Source organism: Oncorhynchus clarkii, chromosome 1, assembly GCF_045791955.1.
Source record: "Oncorhynchus clarkii lewisi isolate Uvic-CL-2024 chromosome 1, UVic_Ocla_1.0, whole genome shotgun sequence".
NCBI classification, from domain to species: domain Eukaryota; kingdom Metazoa; phylum Chordata; class Actinopteri; order Salmoniformes; family Salmonidae; genus Oncorhynchus; species Oncorhynchus clarkii.
In genome coordinates, this window is record NC_092147.1 from 9,297,004 (window position 1) to 9,317,946 (window position 20,943).

General features: G+C 41.6%; 1 protein-coding gene across 1 annotated transcript; it reads left to right on the forward strand.

Annotated features, from left to right (window-relative positions):
* Positions 1-1,820: 1,820 nt before the first annotated feature.
* Positions 1,821-19,541, forward strand: LOC139415025 (GIPC PDZ domain containing family, member 3). Its single transcript, XM_071162772.1, has 6 exons — positions 1,821-2,111; positions 5,206-5,391; positions 6,377-6,557; positions 13,815-13,924; positions 17,220-17,301; positions 19,390-19,541. The coding sequence occupies exons 1-6, from the start codon at positions 1,821-1,823 to the stop codon at positions 19,539-19,541; spliced, it is 1,002 nt and encodes a 333-aa protein (XP_071018873.1).
* Positions 19,542-20,943: the final 1,402 nt, after the last annotated feature.

Below are 20,943 nucleotides of genomic sequence, written 5' to 3' on the forward strand. Positions count from 1 at the left end.
GGACCATTCCATAAAAATGGAGCTCTATAGGAGAAAGCCCTGCCTCCAGCTGTTTGCTCAGAAATTCTAGGGACAATTAGGAGGCCTGCGTCTTGTGACCGTAGCATACGTGTAGGTATGTACAGCAGGACCAAATCAGAAAGATAGGTAGGAACAAGCCCATGTAATGCTTTGTAGGTTAGCAGTAAAACCTTGAAATCAGCCCTTGCCTTAACAGGAAGCCAGTGTAAGGAGGCTGGCACTGGAGTAATATGATCACATTTTTTGGTTCTAGAAGTAACAAACGCATGGATTAAGTAACAAACGCATGGATTAAGTAACAAACGCATGGATTAAGTAACAAACGCATGGATTAAGTAACAAACGCATGGATTAATTTTTGTGCATAATTTTTGGACAGAAAGTTTCTGATTTTTGCAATGTTACGTAGATGGAAAAAAGCTGTCCTTGAAACAATCTTGATATGTTCGTCAAAAGAGAGATCAGGGTCCAGAGTAACGCCGAGGTCCTTCACAGTTTTATTTGAGACGACTACAACCATCAAGATGAATTGTCAGATTCAACAGAAGATCTCTTTGTTTCTTGGGACCTAGAACAAGCATCTCTGTTTTGTCCGAATTTAAAAGTAGAAAGTGTGCCTAGCCCCTACTACCACACCCCGTTCAAAGGCACTTAAATATTTTGTCAAGCCCATGTACCCTTTGAGTGGTACGCAAACACAATTCATGTCTCAATTGTCTCAAGGCTTAAAAATCCTTCTTTAACCTGTCTCCTCCCCTTCATCTACACTATTTGAAGTGGATGTAACAAGTGACATCAATAAGGGATCATAGCTTTCACCTGGATTCACCTAGACAGTCTAAGTCATGGAAAGAGTAGGTGTTCTTAATGTTTTGTAAACTCAGTGTATTTCCAGTGTGCTGTAGTGGTAACATTCGCCAATCACATGACCCCTGGCGAGGGGGGGTTCGAGCTCCGCTTGGCCACTTCCTGTACACATCTTGATATTTGCCTCTCTCTCCTACTTCACAACTATCCGGTGATGTTTTACTTCTAGTTTCCTAAACCTAGGGAATGTCCTGTGCTTTAGGTAGTCTGCATCATTTTGCAGGATTGGTCCACGGTTTTGTGAATAAGATAATAAAACTGCAGACATACATATCAATGCTAGGTCTTACTATGATCTATCGTTACATCACAATATATTTGTTAACTTCTAAACAGTTGTTGGCACACATTTCAGCCAGGGGAATTAAACAACCATTTATCAGGCTAAGTACTCTTCTTGTGTATCCGTGGGCTGGCTCTAGGGTTAAAAAGGCTGACAAGTTGAGGAGGATCCACCCTGACTTTACTAATTCTTCATTAATGAGGACTGGAGGGACTGAGTGTCTCCTTACCACTAACATCGGGACATTGTCTGTCTACCGACTCCAGGTGACACATGATATCATGGATTTAGTCAGAGCTTTTAGCCCCTACCACAAACGTACCATCCTTTTGGGGTCATGTGTGAATCCCTTTACCTGGTGCCCAGACAGACACTAATAGTGTTATATGAGGTCTTTATAAAGGCAGCTTAACTGGTGTGATATGTTTGTTGTTCTCCCTATCTGCTCTCGGTCTCCGGTGTCACACATACGATGCTCAGCATCTGGGTGTTGGGTTTCCACCTGGCCGAGCAGGCCTCCTTTGGCTGCTGTTACCTGGCTACTCTCATCACTAATTCAGCAGCACCTAGGGTCCCAACTCTCTCTCTGGCCAGCTAGGGCAGCATACACCAGGACTCACGGAGGACCACCAACCCAGAGCTGGGGCCGATGCAGAACGGAGAAGAGATGAGCCCGCTAGCGCAGGACAGCAACAAGGCTGGAGGGCCGGCTTCAGAGGAAGAGGAGAAGAGTCAGGCACATGGGGGTGTGGAGCCCTCCGCTCCGCCGCTGCCCCCCTTAGACCCACCTCCGTCTGGGCCGCCTGAGTACCCAAGGCCCAGGCTCGTCTTCCACACCCAGTTGGCACATGGCAGCCCTACAGGCCGCATCCATGGCTTCACCAATGTCAAGGAGTTGTATGCCAAGATCGCTGAGGTGTTTCATATCTCTCCCTCGGAGGTACGGTAGGCTAGGCTGTTCTTTGTTCATTTCTGCTGACTGGTTAGGCCATTACAGTACAAGATCTGATCATTTGGATGTTCTGCTTTTAGGTCATGCTGACAGTTTGAATTATTATGTAATGTATAAATAGTCTCCTTGTTGGGTTAAGGTTGATTGACTATTTTTGTCTCAAATTAGACCTGTTTCCATGATGTACTACACAATCATTTGCTCAGGATTATGTTCATAGTTTGAAGGACTTTGATCATTTTGACTTTTGATTAACTGTCACAGATGAAATACAAATTGTCAGTTTTAAAATAATTGATTAAACATTTCCAGAACATTCCAGAGCCGAATTCTGAGTGACAGGTGCAAAGATTGTAAAAAAAATAGTAGTTACTGAGTTGTCTTTATGGTAACTAATGAATGCTTTTAACGTGGAACATCTCCAACGTGAGGATGACCTTCTAGTAATGTCGTAAAACCAGCTGGAAGGACATACAAAATGTCCTCGAGCGAAATCTACTGATCTGGTCTAATGAACAACCTTTTAGTGGGTCACGGCCATCCACACTGCAACCTGTTGCTGTCTCAATGCCATGACAGATGACAGAAAGATATGGATGATCGAAGGTAGGTCAAGATAATTATATAATGTAGTTTCAAGAACACATTTGATACTGTAATATAGAAGGTTCCTTTTTTTTTTACTGTAATACCGAAGGTTTATTAGTGGGAGTACACTGAAATGTTCATAAATGTCTTCATTTGTGCCCTTGTATTTTGCTCAGTGCTCTTGAATGTCAAACACATTCCAGCAAAAAGGACAAATAAAAGTAGTGAACAGCACAATCATATTCTGATCATATTCTGATTCTAATCATATTCTGATCATATTCTGATTCTAATCATATTCTGATCATATTCTGATCATATTCTGATCATATTCTAATCATATTCTGATTCTATTCTAATCTTATTCTGATTCTATTCTAATCATATTCTGATTCTATTCTAATCATATTCTGATTCTATTCTAATCATATACTGATAATATTCTAATCATATTCTAATCATATTCTGATTCTATTCTAATCATATTCTGATTCTATTCTAATCATATACTGATAATATTCTAATCATATTCTGATTCTATTCTAATCATATTCTGATTCTATTCTAATCATATTCTGATTCTATTCTAATCATATACTGATAATATTCTAATCATATTCTGATTCTATTCTAATCATATTCTGATTCTATTCTAATCATATTCTGATTCTATTCTAATCATATACTGATAATATTCTAATCATATTCTGATTCTATTCTAATCATATACTGATAATATTCTAATCATATTCTGATTCTATTCTAATCATATTCTGATTCTATTCTAATCATATTCTGATTCTATTCTAATCATATTATGATTCTATTCTAATCATATTCTGATTCTATTCTAATCATATTCTGATTCTATTCTAATCATATTCTGATTATATTCTGATCATTTTCGGATCATATTCGGATCATTTACTGATGATATTTCGAATCATATTCTATTCATATTCTGATTATATTCTAATCATATTCTTATTATATTTCTGATCATATTCCAATCATATTCTAGGCGTTTGGACAGGAAAACTATGTGCTCATAGGCATAAAAAAGTAAAGTGAGCAAGCTGGCAGCATTTCACATCACAACCTGCAATAAAGCTTTCCACACAGGATTATTTATGCCTGTCCTTGAACTAGTGTCAACGACACCCAGCAAGGCTGAGACAAGAGTTTATACCACAGGACAGGTCATAATTGGGGAGGACAAGCTCGTGGTAATGGCTGGAGCGGAATCAGTGGAACGGTATCAAATACCTCAATCACATGGTTTGATGGCCATTCCATTAGCTCCATTCCAGCCATTATTATGACCCGTCCTCCCCTCAGCAGCCTCCACTGGTATAGGTAACACATTACCTACAGGCAACAAATGCAGAATTGAGAGGGAGTAAAAAAAAGCAGGAGTGGCAAATCCAGAAGGATCCAGGAAGTGAGTGCATGCTTATATTTCTGTCCCCAAAACAACCATTAAATAACAAGATTAGGTGAATCCAATGTGTTAGTGCTGGGCTGGAGAAAAGCCTGCATACACTGTGGCTCTCCAGGACCAGGATTGTCCTGTCCAGATAAGATCACAAAATGGCCACGTGAAGGGCAGTCTATTTGGTGAATCTATGTTGGAACACTGCCCTCTGCTGTTGGGATTGAGTAGTATGACATGGGAGTCAGGAGAGGTTTGTGAGTCCTGTTAAAGGTTGAATGTAGTGTAAGGCACAATGTTACAGAAAAGTTTCAATACTACCAGAAGGGGATGAATGGGCCCCTCAGAGCAGGTTTCTTCCTTCTAGAAAGTTTTTGTGCCAAAGTTCCTCTGCTTCTGCTTTTGCTTGCTATTTGGGGTCGAGGCCTGGTCACTGTAAAAAACAACTTAGTGACAACCGCTGATGTAAAAAGGGGTTTATAAATACATGTGATTGTTTGACCAGAAAACGAAAATCTGTGTTCTTATTGGGCAAGTTCAGTTAATAACATTTCACTCTGTTTAAAACCTTTTCTCCCTACTGAACACGACCCTGTCATCTCCTTTGATCTTGACGAGCCTTCTTAAATTCCATACAGATCTTTAGATGTTATTACATTTTGCGGAGCTACAGTACTCTCCATTTAGAGGAATGTAGGCATATTTACTGAATTAAGATAAAAGCCACAGCCATTATTTCACACCTGTTCAGGTTGTTCCATATTGCTGTGACTTAACAAATTAAGGTGGATGAAAGATTAACAATTTAATGGTTCTTCTTTTGAATGGGATTTTGGCCTTTCTAGGGAGTTTTTCTGAGCCACCGTGCTTCTACACCTGCATTGCTTGCTTTTTTGGGTTTTAGGCTGGGTTTCTGTACAGCACTTTGAGATATCAGCTCATGTAAGAAGGGCTATATAAATACATTTGATTTGATTTGATGGGATGACAATCATTCATGTTCCAAACTACCCTCATGTATTTCCTGCTGACCATTGCTCCTCTTTCTTCTCTGTGGGCTAGATCCTTTTCTGCACTCTGAACTCCCACAAGGTGGATATGCAGAAGCTGTTAGGTGGTCAGATCGGCCTGGAGGACTTCATCTTCGCCCACGTCAGGGGCGAGACCAAAGAGGTGGAGGTCACCAAGACAGAGGACGCCCTCGGGCTGACCATCACTGACAACGGAGCAGGGTACGCTTTCATTAAGGTAATAGCCAGACGTAAAGTAAGTAAGTAGACCTTATCCGAGTCAGAACGTTCCATAGACGTAAAAGCCAGAGGTTAAAGGTCAGAGTAAAAGGCCAGGTTTTAAGTGAAGAGAGAGGTCACGTTCCCCTGCTCAGACTTTGCATGTATCAACCAATGGTTGCATGCCATGTCATCGTCTGTGCAGTCTGGCACCAGATTGCTATAACATGATGTGGTTAGCTGATATTTACCTATCCAGGTAGTTCCGACATGAGTCAGCAATGCCTGGGCAGAGAAACGCGCCCTGAAACATACTGTGAAACCGGATGAAAACATTTAAGGAGTGTGCCATATTTTAGGAGAAGGAAATACAATTGGATGTGGCTGCGCTTCCATGACACTCTGTTACCTTTCCCTATTACTATGTTACTATGGTAACATTTGTCACAAAGCAGACTCAAGGCTGATTTTGAGGTGAACTGCAGCCTACATGATAAAGGCCTATCTGTCCTACACAGTGTGTTTTTTTGAAGAAAAAAAACAATGCATTTTAACCACAAAATAACAGTCAAATATTTTTGCTTCCCACCTGACTGAAGCTTCGCTGTAGCATTTTCCCGACTTATGCCCAAGCAATAAAGCCAGAGCAGGTGTGGTATATGGCCAATATACCACAGCTATGGGTTGGTCTTATGCATGACGCAACGCAGAGTGCCTGTATACAGTCCTTAGCTGTGGTATATTGGCCATATACCACAAACTCCCCGAGGTGCCTTATTGAGTAATTAAAAAATAAAAAAATAAAAAAAATATTTTGTCATACCCGTGGTATACGGTCTGATTTAACACGGCTTTCAGCCAATCATCATTCAGGGTTCGAACCACTCAGGTTATAATGACGAAAATGTAGTAGTGTGGCCTAGATACTTAGCAAGATGTCAACAATTAATAGGATTAGGTAGATGGACTACATCCTACCCAAACCCGGTCTGTTTCTTCTACAGAGGATAAAGGAAGAGAGCACCATTGACCAGCTCAAGACTGTATGCGTGGGCGATCACATTGAGGCCATCAATGACCAGAGCATTGTTGGTTGTCGGCACTATGAAGTAGCTAAGATGCTAAAGGAGCAACCAAGGGGAACACCCTTCACACTACGCTTGGTGGGGCCCAAGAAAGCCTTTGGTGAGTAACCAAATTAATTAATTCATAGGATGTTGTTGAGATAACAATTTCATCCGAGGCAATACTCATTCATTGACTATTTGAAGGATCTTTTATGATTTGGATTGTTTTTTGGGGGGAGGGGTAGATCAGTTTTAATATTGCGGATAGATTGTAGCTACCATCAATGTGCTTGTCTGCATCATTTCCAATACCCCCATATATTTTTGGGGTAAATATATACTAATCAAAAGTTGACACACCTACTCATTCAATGGTTTATTTTTTGCTGTTTTCTACATTGTAGAATAATAGAGACGACATCAAAACTATGAAATAACACATGGGATCATGTAGTAACCAAAAAATTGTTAAACACATCATAATACATTTTATATTTGAGATTCTTCAAAGTAGCCACCTTGTTGACAGCTTTGCACACTCTTGGCATTCTCTCAACCAGCTTCACCTGGAATGCTTTTCAAACCGTCTTAAAGGAGTTCCTACACATTCTGAGCACTTGTTGGCTGCTTTTCCTTCACTCTGTGGTCCAACTCATCCCAAACCATCTCAATTGGGTTGAGGTTGGGTGATTGTGGAGGCCAGGTCATCTGATGTAGCACTCCATCACTATCCTTCTTGGTCAAATAGCCCTTACACAGCCTGGAGGTGTATAGGGTCATTGTGCTGTTGAAAAACAAATGATAGTTCCACTAAGCTCAAACCAGATGGGAGGATGGGATGGCGTATCGTTGCAGAATGCTGTGGTTGCCATGCAGGTTAAGTGTGCCTTGAATTCTAAATAAATCACTGACAGTGTCACCAGCAAGCACCCCCACACCTCCTCCTCCATGCTTCACGGTGGGAACCACACATGCAGAGATCATCCGTTCACCTACTCTGCGCCTCAAAGACACAGCGGTTGGAACCAAAAATCAGACCAAAGGACAGATTTCCACCGGTCTAATGCCCATTGCTCATGTTTCATGGTCCAAGCAAGTCTCTTCTTCTTTTTTGTGTCCTTTAGTAGTGGTTTCATTGCAGGAATTCGACCATGAATGCCTGAATCACACAGTCTTCTCTGAACAGTTGATGTGTCTGTTGAACTCTAATTAGCTGGTTGATAATATGCTAAATGGCATATTATTACTAGTAGTTCCGGTTTCATTTCGTTTTTAATGAACAGCTGCAGTACAGTTTATGCATTTCCTGAATATGGAGTGATAAGTACTGCAAAGACATCTTGACTCCACAGCATGAAGATAAAATGTTGTCTGACTCTGGAGCTGTAACCTCTAATTCAGGGCTCTCCAACCCTGTTCCTGGAGAGCTACCATCCTGTAGGGTTTCTCTCCAACCCTGTTCCTGGAGAGCTACCATCCTGTAGGGTTTCTCTCCAACCCGGTTCCTGGAGAGCTACCATCCTGTAGGGTTTCTCTCAAACCCTGTTCCTGGAGAGCTACCATCCTGTAGGGTTTCTCTCCAACCCTGTTCCTGGAGAGCGACCATCCTGTAGGGTTTCTCTCCAACCCTGTTCCTGGAGAGCTACCATCCTGTAGGGTTTCTCTCAACCCTGTTCCTGGAGAGCTACCATCCTGTAGGGTTTCTCTCCAAAGCGGTTCCTGGAGAGCTACCATCCTGTAGGGTTTCTCTCCAACCCTGTTCCTGGAGAGCTACCATCCTGTAGGGTTTCTCTCCAAACCTGTTCCTGGAGAGCTACCATCCTGTAGGGTTTCTCTCCAACCCTGTTCCTGGGGAGCTACCATCCTGTAGGGTTTCTCTCCAACCCTGTTCCTGGAGAGCTACCATCCTGTAGGGTTTCTCTCCAACCCTGTTCCTGGAGAACTACCATCCTGTAGGGTTTCTCTCCAACCCTGTTCCTGGAGAGCTACCATCTTGTAGGGTTTCTCTCCAACCCTGTTCCTGAAGAGCTACCATCCTGTAGGGTTTCTCTCCAACCCTGTTCCTGGAGAGCTACCATCCTGTAGGGTTTCTCTCCAACCCTGTTCCTGGAGAGGTACCATCCTGTAGGGTTTCTCTCCAACCCTGTTCCTGGAGAACTACCATCCTGTAGGGTTTCTCTCCAACCCTGTTCCTGGAGAGCTACCATCCTGTAGGGTTTCTCTCCAACCCTAATCTAGCACACCTGATTCTAATAATTAGCTGGTTGATAAACTGAATAAGGTTAGTTATAACTGGGGTTAGAGCGAAAACCCACAGAAGGGTAGTTTTCCAGGAACAGGGTTGGAGAGCCCTGCCAGCACCCTCCCCTGGTCAGAAAACAGATTTACAATCCCTCTGATAATCCCTCTGACATAGACCTGCTGTCAGGAGTTTATGAACACTGAACTAAAATGTACCCCTGGGAGCTTGAAAACACATACTTCACTTTTTAACAAGATTTACTGGTAAATGAGTCAATGGGCAAATGGTTTCATACTAATTCACAGGGGAAATGCCTTGGGGTGGTCTGGAGCCAACTCTTGATTGCAGTAAATGACCATTCCTTATCAACATCTATCCAGAGAGGGAAAAAAAACCTGAAGCCATGTTATGACTTCCTGTGAACAATCAGTAACACTCAATTACTCTGTCGGAGTAAACACATCACATATCAAAGATACAAATACTTATGAAACATAATTACTGTGAGGTAAACTTGAACTTGAACTTGTTGCAATGGGCAACTGTATTTATTTGTATGCCCATTGCTAAAATCTGTGAGAAGTATGCCTAGTAATACTGTATTTAGTCCAGATATTATAATGTTGGGATACATTTAGAGTGTTAGAGAGTGTACTGTGCATTCAGAAAGTATTCAGACCCCTTGACTTAAAAAAAAAAAAAAAAATGACGTTACAGCCTTATTTTAAAAAATGTTACATTATATTTAACCTTTATTTAACTAGGCAAGTCAGTTAAGAACAAATTCTTATTTACAATGATGGCCTACTAAAAGGCCTCCTAAATAAACATATAAATATAGGATGAAACACATCACAAGAAGAGAGAAAACACAACACTACATAAAGAGAGACCTATAACAACATAGCAAGGCAGCAACACATGACAACAACATGGCAGCAGCACAACATGGTAGCAGCACAAAACATGTTACAAACATTAATGGGCACAAACAACAGCACAAAGGGCAAGAAGATAGAGACAACAATACATGCAAAACAGCCACAACTGTCAGTAAGAGTGTCCATGATTGAGTCTTTGAATGAAGAGATGGAGATAAAACTGTACAGTTTGAGTGTCTTTTGCAGATCGTTCCAGTTGCTAGCTGCAGCGGACTGAAAAGAGGAGCGACCCAGGGATATGTGGGCTTTGGAGACCTTTAACAGAATGTGACTGGCAGAACTGGTGTTGTATGTGGAGGATGAGGGCTGCAGTAGATATCTCAGATAGGAGAGAGTGAGGCCTAAGAGGGTTTTATAAATAAGCATCAACCAGTGGGTCTTGCGACAGGTATACAGAGATGACAGAGAAGTATAGAGTGCAGTGATGTGTCCTATAAGGAGCATTGGTGGCAAATCTGATGGCCAAATGGTAAAGAACATCTAGCCGCTCGAGAGCACCCTCACCTGCCGATCTATAAATTACATCTCCATAATCTAGCATGGGTAGGATGGTCATCTGAATCAGGGTTAGTTTGGCAGCTGGGGTAAAATAGGAGCCATTACGATAAAGGAAACCAAGTCTAGATGTAACCTTAGCCTGCAGCTTTGATATGTGCTGAGAGACGGACAGTGTACCATCTAGCCATACTCCCAAGTACTTGTATGAGGTGACTACCTCAAGCTCTAAACCCTCAGAGGTAGTAATCACACCGGTGGGGAGAGAGGCATTATTCTTACCAAACCACATGACCTATGTTTCGTGAGGTGTTCAGAACAAGGTTAAGGGCAAAGAAAGCTTGTTGGACACTAAGAAAGCTTAGTTGTAGAGCGTTTTACTCAAAATCCAGGGAAGGGCCCCCTGAGTATAAGACTGTGTCATCTACATATAAATGGATGAGAGAGCTTCCTACTGCCTGAGCTATGTTGTTGATGTAAATTGAGAAGAGTGTGGGGCCTAGGGGCAGATGGCTGAGCAGATGTTTTGACTTTATACTCTGCACTCTTTGAGAGAGGTAGTTAGCAAACCAGGCCAAAGGTCCCTCAGAGACACCAATACTCCTTAGCCGGCCCACAAGAATGGAACGGTCTACCGTATCAAAAGCTTTGTCCAAGTCAATAAAATAGCAGCACAACATTGCTTAGAATCAAGGGCAATGATGACATCATTTAGGACCTTTAAGGTTGCAGTGACACATACATAAACTGAGGCATGGCTGAGTCAAAAAGGAATCCTCAAACTATGGTCCTAAAGGGTTTAACAAAGATAAACCAAAACATTTAATTTCTAGCTTGAACCTAAACATATCTTGATAGTGACACCCTAAAGACTCTGTCAGGTGCACTAGTCCAGTGTCACTTGCCCTGACACTAAGCCCGCCTGCCTGACCATTCAGCCTGCCCTGACCTCGAGCCTGCCTGCCACCCTGTACCTTTCGGACTCTGACCTGATTAATGAACTTCTGCCTGTCCTCGACCTGCCTATTGCCTTTCCCTTGTATTTGAATAAATATCAGAGACTCTAACCATCTGCCTCCTGTGTCTGCATCTGGGTCTCACCCTGTGTCGTTATAACCTAGTATCTAACGATGTCATGTTCTGACAGATTGTAAACTCTCTGCATTCCCCACTCTCCCCCAGTACCATGAGTAAGGATATTTCAAGTTTAGAACCCATCAAAACTAAGCAAACATGGATCCATGCACATCATAGGAGGCTGCCAGTTACATTTTTTCCATTGTCTGTGGCAGTAAATGAGAGCTGTTAATAATTGAAGAGCCTTTGCTTACCATTATAACATCGGCTAAATGGATGGTTGACTATGATGGATTATGTTTCATGCTTTATTACACTGCTGAGTGCACTCAGAACACCTCAGAGGACACGTTCTCTTAATCTGGTCATTTGTTGATTGATATGGAAAACCGTGATGTGCGGTGAGGTCGGTAGGCCAGAGGTAAACTGTGACTGGAAAATATATAGAAATTCTTGTCAAAGATATGGATATTCTTGTCAAATATATGGATAAACTCTCTTAGACTGATATAGCCCGTTAGCTAACTTGTGAACAGTATGCTACCTGGATAATTAAGTGTGGAATAGACTTTAAAGCTAACAATTTGTGGTCAGCTGACATGACTTATCAAAAAGTCAGTCCGTGTCCACCTTTGCCGTAGTCTCTCTCACTCCACCATGTTGTATACAGATCTGGACAAAAACAATTGTCTGCCTTGTTGTGCTGATCATAGTCACAACAGACAGGATGTGTGTGGTGCCTTATTTTGCTGACCGGAATCATAACAGACAGGATGTGTGCGCCTTGTTTTGATGAACAGAGTCATAACAGACAGGAAGGAGCAAAGCAGGAAACTCTGATTCATTTCATATTACCCACAGCATTTCTCATAGAATCAGAGCAATCATTCACCGCCATCAACACATGGACATCCTCACAGGTTACGCTGATCAGGGCGTTGGCGTTGTAATGTCAACTGGATCTCAGCTGGGAGAGATTTGTGGGATATTTTTGTGCTCATGAGAATTGTTGCATGTACAGTTGAAGTCGGAAGTTTACATTCACTTAGGTTGGAGTGATTAAAACCAGTTTTTCAACCACTCCACAAATGTCTTGTTAACAAACTATAGTTTTGGCTAGTTGGTTAGGACATCCATTTTGTGAATGACACAAGTAATTTTTCCAACAATTGTTTACAGACAGATTATTTCACTTATAATTCACTGCATCACAATTCCAGAGGGTCAGAAGTTCACATACACTAAGTTGACTGTGCCTTTAAACAGCTTGGAAAATTCCAGAAAATTATGTCACGGCATTAGAAGCTTCTGATAGGCTAATTGACTTCATCTGAGTCAATTGGAGGTGTATTTCAAGGCTTGCCTTCAAGCTCATTGCCTCTTTGCTTGACATCATGGGAAAATCAAAAGAAATCAGCCTAGACCTCAGAAAAAAATTGTAGACCTCCACAAGTCTGGTTCATCCTTGGGAGCAATTTCCAAACGCCTGAAGGTACCACATTCATCTGTACAAACAATAGTATGCAAGTATAAACACCATGGGACCATGCAGCCGTCATACCGCTCAGGAAGGAGACGTGTTCTGTCTCCTAGAGATGAACGCACTTTGGTGCGAAAAGTGCGAAACGATCCCAGAACAACAGGAAAGGACCTTGTGAAGATGCTGGAGGAAACAGGTACAAAAGTATCTATATCCCCAGTAAAATGAGTACTATATCAACATAACCTGAAAGGCCGCTCAACAAGGAGGAAGCCACTGCTTCAAAACTGCCCCAAAGAAAGCATGGGGACAAAGATTGTACTTTTTGGAGAAATGTCCTCTGGTCTGATGAAACAAAAATAGAACTGTTTGGCCATAATGACCATTGTTATGTTTGGACGAAAAAAGGGGGACGCTTGCAAGCCGAAGAACACCATCCCAACAGTGAAGCATGGGGTGGCAGCATCATGTTGTGGGGGTGCTATGCTGCAGGAGGGACTGGTGCACTTCACAAAATAGATGGCACCATGAGGAAGGGAAATTATGTGAATATATTGAAGCAACATCTCAAGACATCAGTCAGGAAGATAAAGCTTGGTCGTAAATGGGTCTTCCAAATGGACAATGACCCCAAGCATACTTCCAAAGTTGTGGCAAAATGGCTTAAGGAAAACCAAGTCAAGGTATTGGAGTGGCCATCACAAAGCCCTGACCTCAATCCTATAGAAAATTTGAGGGCATAGCTGAAAGAGCATGTGCGAGCAAGGAGGCCTACGAACCTGACTGAGTTACACCAGCTCTGTCAGGAGGAAAGGGCCAAAATCACCCAACTTATTGTGGGAAGCTTGCGGAAGGCTAACCGAAATGTTTGTCCCAAGTTAAACAATTTCAAGTCAATGCAACCAAATACTAATTGAGTGTATGTAAACTTCTGACCCACTGGGAATGTGATGAAAGAAATCAAAGCTTAAATAAATCATTCACATTCTTAAAATACTGTGGTGATCCTAACTGACCTAAGACAGGGAATTTTTTACTAGGATTAAATGTCAGGAATTGTGAAAAACTGAGTTTACTTCGACTAAAACTGTATGTGTGTGTGTGTGTGTGTGTGTGTGTGTGTGTGTGCGTTTGTGCCAGATATGATCGGCATGAGGACCAGGGCACCCAAGTCGAGCGAGGGTAAGATGGTGAATGGGAAGGAGACCCTGCGTCTGCGCTCCAAGGGGTCAGCTACAGTCCAGGAAGTGGTGAGTTTCAATTCACACGTTCCTCTGGCCAATGACCTTCTCTGTGACCGACGGGCCACCCCAGAGCAGCTTACACACGTACGCATGCAGACGTTCATGCAGACATTCACGAACACACACGCACACAATATCAACTCCAACCACGCACGCACGCACACACACACACACACACACACACACACACACACACACACACACACACACACACACACACACACACACACACACACACACACACACACACACACACACACACACACACACACACACACACACACACACACTGTCAACTCCCACACCCTGGTGGTGATCTCACTATGTCGATGACCACCCGTGCTTCACATGAATTCTGATCACAACAGTTTGGGCACACACACACACGTCTTTAAAAAAAAAAGTTATTTATTTATTTAACTAGGCAAGTCAGTTAAGAACAAATTCTTATTTACAATGACAGCCTACACCGGCCAAACCCAGGCGACGCTGGGCCAATTGTACACTGTCCTATGGGACTCCTAATCACAGCCGGTTCTCATCCCCTTCCATAGACTTACACAGTAGTTATGACAACTTCCAGAGGACGTCCTCCAACCTATCAAAGCTCTTGCAGCATGAACTGACATGTTGTCCACCCGGTCAAAGGTTCAGAGAATGAATCTGGTACTGAAAGCACAAGCTACAGCTAGTTAGCACTGCAGTGCATAAAATGTGGTGAGTAGTTGACTCAAAGAGAAAGACAATAGTTTAACAGTGTTGAACAAATTAATTTATTCCAAATTTAAGGTGAAGCAAGAGAGAGATTTAATTTGTTGCCACCGGGGCCCACCAGTGTAAATGCTAAACTGCTTGCTGCTGACTGTCTACTGTACTGCACAATTGTAATGGGTTTACTAACACATTAGTTCTAGTAGCTATGTTAACTATGACTATGACAGCTAATGTGTTGTGCACTGAAGTCCACAAGCGAAGGGAGAAGGAGAGAACGTATACAGATGCGAGAAGGAATTCTATCCAGTGCTGTGAAAAAGTATCTGCCCCCTTCCTGATTTCTTATTTTTTTGCACATTTGTCACACTTAAATGTTTCAGATCATCAAACAAATTTTAATATTACACAAAGATAACCCAAGTAAACACAAAATTCAGTTTTTAAGTGATCATTTTATTTATTACGGGAAAAAAGCTATCCGAACTTTCATGGCCCTATGTGACCAAGTAATTGCCCCCCCCCCCCCCCCCCTGAGTTCAATTTCACTAGCCACACCCAGGCCTGATTACTGCCAGACCTGTTGAATCAAGAAATCACTTAAATAGAACCCGTCTGACAAAGTGAAGTAGGCCAAAAGATCTCAAAAAGCAAGACATCATGCCGCGATCCAAAGAAATTCAGGAACAGATGAGAAACAAAGTAATTGACATCTATCAGTCTGGAAAGGGTTACAAAGCCATTTCTAAAGCTTTGGGACTCCAGCGAACCACATGAGAGCCATTATCCACAAATGGAGAAAATTTGGAACCGTGATGAACCTTCCCAGGAGTGGCCGGCCTACCAAACTTACCCCAAGAGCGCAGTGACGACTCATCCAAGAGGTCACAAAAGAACCCACAACAACATCTAAAGAACTGCAGGCCTTTACTTGCCTCAGTTATGGTCAGTGTTCATGACTCAACCATAAGAAAGAGACTGGGGAAAAATGGAATCCATGGCAGAGTTCCAAGGCCAAAACACCTGCTGACCACAAAGAACATAAAGGCTCATCTCAGTTTTGGCAAGAAAAAAAAACATATTGATGATCCCCAAGACTTTTGGGAAAATATTCTGTGGACTGACGAGACAAAAGTTTATATTTTTGGAAGGTGTGCGTCCCGTTACATCTGGCGTAAAAATAACACAGCATTTCAGAATAAGAACATCATACCAACAGTCAAATATGGTGGTAGTGTGATGGTCTGGGGCTGCTTTGCTGCTTCAGGACCTGGACGACTTGCTGTGATTGATGGAACCAGGAATTCTGCTCTCTACCAAAAAATCCTGAAGTTTGTGACCTCAAGCTGAAGCGTACTTGGGTTCTGCAGCAGGACAATGATCCAAAACACACCAGCAAGTCCACCTCTGAATGGCTTAAAAAAACTAAATTAGGGTTTTGGAGTGGCCTGGTCAAAGTCCGGAATTCGATTGAGATGCTGTGGCATGACCTTAAAAAGGTGGTTCATACTCGAAAATGTGGCTGAATTAAAACAATTCTGCAAAGAAGTGTGGGACAAAATTCCTCCGCAACGATGTGAAAGACTCATTGGCAGTTATCGCAAACGCTTAATTGCAGTTGTTGCTGCTGAGGGTGGCACAACCAGTTATTAGGTTTAGGGGGCAATTACTTTTTCACATAGGGCCATGAAGGTTCGGATAGCTTTTTTCCCTTAATAAATAAAATCATCACTTAACTGCATTTTGTGTTTACTTGGGTTATTTTTGTGTAATATTAAAATGTGTTTGATGACCTGAAACATTTAAGTGTGACAAATGTGAAAAATAAATAAATAAATCAGGAAGGGGGCAAAGACTTTTTCACAGCACTGGATATACAACGAGCTGTTTGTATGTGTCTGGTATGAAAGTGAACTGTTTTTGCGTGTGATCATTCATTGTGCCGATTCTGTAAAAAATTGTTTCTTAAACGGAAGCAAAATTAACAAACCGGGGATAAACATACCTGAATTTGTCCAATAGAAACTTGTTTGCATCTGTTGGACTAATGATTGCAACCTTGATTAGCTAGATGCATGTGCAACGCTGTATTGAATGTGTCACTGTCTGTCACCTTGATCACTCAAAATGATCTCGACCTGTGTGCACCTACGTTGTAAACTTTCATTCATAGGCTAGGTTGTAGCATCATTATGGGTTACAGGGAACATTTGAGTATCATGTAGTAGCCTAAACCTATCAATGTTACATTGAACTGGGTGAATGGAATATGAATGAGAGTCGTCCAATATGCTGTAATAGAAAAAAGTCCATGTTCAAATAAAAAAAAATATTTAAAAAAATCCTCCCTCATCTTAAACGGCACCAACCGCCACTGTTCTGTAGTACACTTATGACAGTACATACATACCGAACACGTATTTACTGGTGGGCGACATACCTTTGACTTTTTTACAGGCAGAGGCCTGGCATGCGATTGTAGTGACTGTCTAGTGTCAGTATGCCAGTAATAATCTTGTAACTGTAGCATGATGTACTGCAGTACCCTTAAAATGCAGTTACCTAAACACACTTGCCTTCTCCCCACCAGCCGAATGAGTTTGAGGAGAGAGCCACCAAGAAAGTGGATGATCTACTGGAGAGCTACATGGGTATTCGAGACCTCGACTTAGGTAAGATGGCTGCTCATCTGAGACCTCCAGTTAGGTGAGATGGCTACTCACCTTTTTAAGAAAACAGAATTAGCTTTAACCCTATAAGCCTCTGGATTCGGTTTAGGGTTGGTCAAAATGGCCAAAGCAAAGGTCTAGGGTCAGAATTGGGTTTTCGATTCTATTTGTGAACTATACATATGTAGGATCTTAATTTGATCACTCTTTATTTTCGCTAAGAATTTTCCTGCGACGCAGGACATGCAGATGGGCTTTGTGATTTACATAAATTCACTGAAAACTCACACTAGCACACGATTATATGAACAATATTGCACTTTTCATGTAGCCTACTTTAAATGTTAAAATCCTGTTTTTGATGTGACAATAGAAATAAAATTAAGATCCTACATCTGTACGATAAAGTCTACAATTGCAATGGGAAAAACTCACCACAGTTGAAAGGAGACAGTTTTAGGCACATTCAACTTTCTCCAGCACACATGCTGGAGAAAAATTTGAGCCGCTATGCAACTAAAGGGACAATCTCCACTCACTATTTACTACTCCCACAAAATATTGTCATAAATACTGTAACAGCAGCAATAATAATAATACATTGAATTTATAACGCACTTTTCAATGAAAAACTATCTCAAAGTGCTTCAAAATAAATAAAAACAAGAGTAGACAGAGGACACAACTAGACAGGGACACTGAGACAAATTACACAGCTGACTCTACAACCAGACAGGGACACTGACACAAATTACACAGCTGACTCTACAACCAGACAGGGACACTGACACAAATTACACAGCTGACTCTACAACCAGACAGGGACACTGACACAAATTACACAGCTGACTCTACAACCAGACAGGGACACTGAGACAAATTACACAGCTGACTCTACAACTAGACAGGGACACTGAGACAAATTACACAGCTGACTCTACAACTAGACAGGGACACTGGCACAAAGAACACAGCTGACTCTACAACTAGACAGGGACACTGAGACATATTACACAGCTGACTCTACAACCAGACAGGGACACTGAGACATATTACACAGCTGACTCTACAACCAGACAGGGACACTGAGACAAATTACACAGCTGACTCTACAACTAGACAGGGACACTGAGACAAATTACACAGTTGACTCTACAACTAGACAGGCAGGGACACTGGTACAAATAACACAGTTGACATGACAAACTAGACAGGGACACTGACATGAAGAACACATTTTTAAAGGAGTCTAGAGTCTGTGGTGCCTTCAGGTGGTCCGGGAGTGCGTTCCTGAGGTGGAGGGTTGGTTGAGTAGAAAGCCAGATCCCCCGCTTGGTCCTGGGGACATTGAAGAGCAGGTTATGTCAATCTTAGGTTGCAGGTTGCTGATAAAAAATCCTTCATACACCAAAGACATCTGTTGGAGAGTCAGACACTATACAGAGTAACCCAACATCTTAAAGGTTGCATACCAGAGACATGAGTTAGCTGTTTTCCATGAGCGCCAAGTAAAAAATACCTATTACCTTTAGATCCTAATCTATATAGATGTTGCAGTGCTTTTTGGTGTTTTGATACTTTTCCCTTGGAGCCTTTCTTCTTCTTGGCAGTAAGATATATCAGAGGGAATTGGAGGACTCTTAAGTCTGGAAAGAGAAGAGTTCGCCTCTAATAATAAACCAGTAAACATTTGCCAGGCTTTTATGAAACACTCAGTTGAATGATTTGTCATTAAATATAAACATATTTTTTTCTATTTGACTTCCAGTACAGTTGTACGGAAGATAGTGGCTAGCGAGCGACGTAGACAGAACACTATTGGCAACAGACATAATAACACGACGTGCCGTGAAACATCAACAAATCCAAGGAAAAGCACCGTGTAAGATCAATCAACATAGTCAGGCCTATATATCGAACCTTGATTTCAGGCTTTCTCATGTTCGTTCAGAAATAGACTCATTTAAATAGATGAGTGATTAAGACTTGAAAGTGAAGCAACACAAGACTAGGCCTATTTCTAATAACTGTGTGAAACCAAAAAGAGATGGAATTACTATTTTCCATTTATGTGGGAACACTCTCTTGCAGCGACCACCATCGTGGAGGCCGGAAAAGACAAGATGAACCCAGATGATTTTGCTGAGGCTATGGATTCAGTGCTGGGGGACTTTGCCTTCCCAGATGTCTTCTTGTTTGATGTGTGGGGTGCCATTGGAGATGTGAAGGATGACAGAATGTAGAGGTGTCAGTCAGTTATTACTGTTTTCATGTCTTTCAAAAATGTATATTTTACAATTGTCATCTCAATGGCCGTATTAGATGGTTAACGCAGGCCTACTCAGCCATTCTTCCCCAAACAATTTTCTATGTATTTCTATTACTTTGGTATGAAACAAGTTCCTCCCAAATACGTTAAGTTTAGAATGACATTTCATAAGTGGGTTACGTAATCTTTGCAGTGGGCATTGTGTTGATTGTGTTCTTGGATACTGCTCAGGGCTCACCATACTAGAGGGAAATATCCCTGTTATGTCATTAATGTATACAAAACCCAATCACTGTTGTCCATGGGCACATGCATGTGAACATACTGTATATTTATACAGACAATATAAGAAGTTATCGGCCATCCATCTCTGAAACCAGGAAGTGAGTTAAGAGCTTGTTTGTTCCAGATACAGAGAGACCAGGATAAGACCAGAGATCAAAGAGTTGACCCCTGGGCGGCACCATTAGTGCGGCGTTTCATCTTCCACCAACATGGTTGAGAAACCACCATGGTGGCCATTTTGAGTCAAAGAACTCCCCATACATTAGTTATGCAATAGTGAGCTGATTGATTTAGCCTTCTTAACAAAGGAGGCTGGAGTGTTAAATTGGGTATTTGGCCAAGACATCAAGGTGCGTCCTTATACAATATGTATTTGCATGGTCATTTCAAATACCCAGAGTGATGAAAGAGTTCAGTATAATGCCTCATTTTGAAAACAGCACCCCCATTACACAGTATCCTCACCAGTGTTGTCATTAATTTCATCCAAATGGATGAGTGCCCTGTACAGACTCACCCAGCAACAGGTAACTTAGAAGTCAGCAGAGTGATCTTCTTGACATCTGAGAAAGAACAGAGGTTTTTTTTCAGAAATGACCCTTGGGAATATCTCCAAAATTGATACTGATATGCTAGAATTCCCTAAAGTTGTTCTACGACCATACCAAGCATTAAAATGTCCTCTTATAGGAACCACAACCCATGAGTTTCCTACGGTGAAGGAACTTGAGTAAACATATTTTGAATACAAAGGCTACTCTGACTCACAACCAGGAAATTAGTTGTGCAGACCTTAGAACACAAGCATTTCGCTACATTCGCAATAACATCTGCTAACCATGTGTATGTGACCAAAAAAATGTGATTTATGATTTGATTTGAAATGGGAAAAACAACATGATTTCAAGATGAATGGTGAAGAAAGTTGGAAAAAGATGTTTGAAACTTGTTGTTTGCCTGAAAAAGGAAAGTCTTGATATTCTTTGTACGTTATCATGTTTTGTTTTGTTCTCAAAGGCTTTTCATTTCAACTATTCATAATGCAGGAATTTATTCATCAAATACGACTTTTATATTATGATTCAGTGTTG

Coding starts and splice junctions, on each gene's coding strand:
- LOC139415025 (XM_071162772.1), top strand. CDS start 1,821: ATGCAGAACGGAGAAGAGATGAGCCCGCTAGCGCAGGACAGCAACAAG. Junction 5,392..6,376: donor CAGGGTACGCTTTCATTAAG/GTAATAGCCAGA, acceptor TTTCTTCTACAG/AGGATAAAGGAAGAGAGCAC. Junction 6,558..13,814: donor GGGGCCCAAGAAAGCCTTTG/GTGAGTAACCAA, acceptor CGTTTGTGCCAG/ATATGATCGGCATGAGGACC.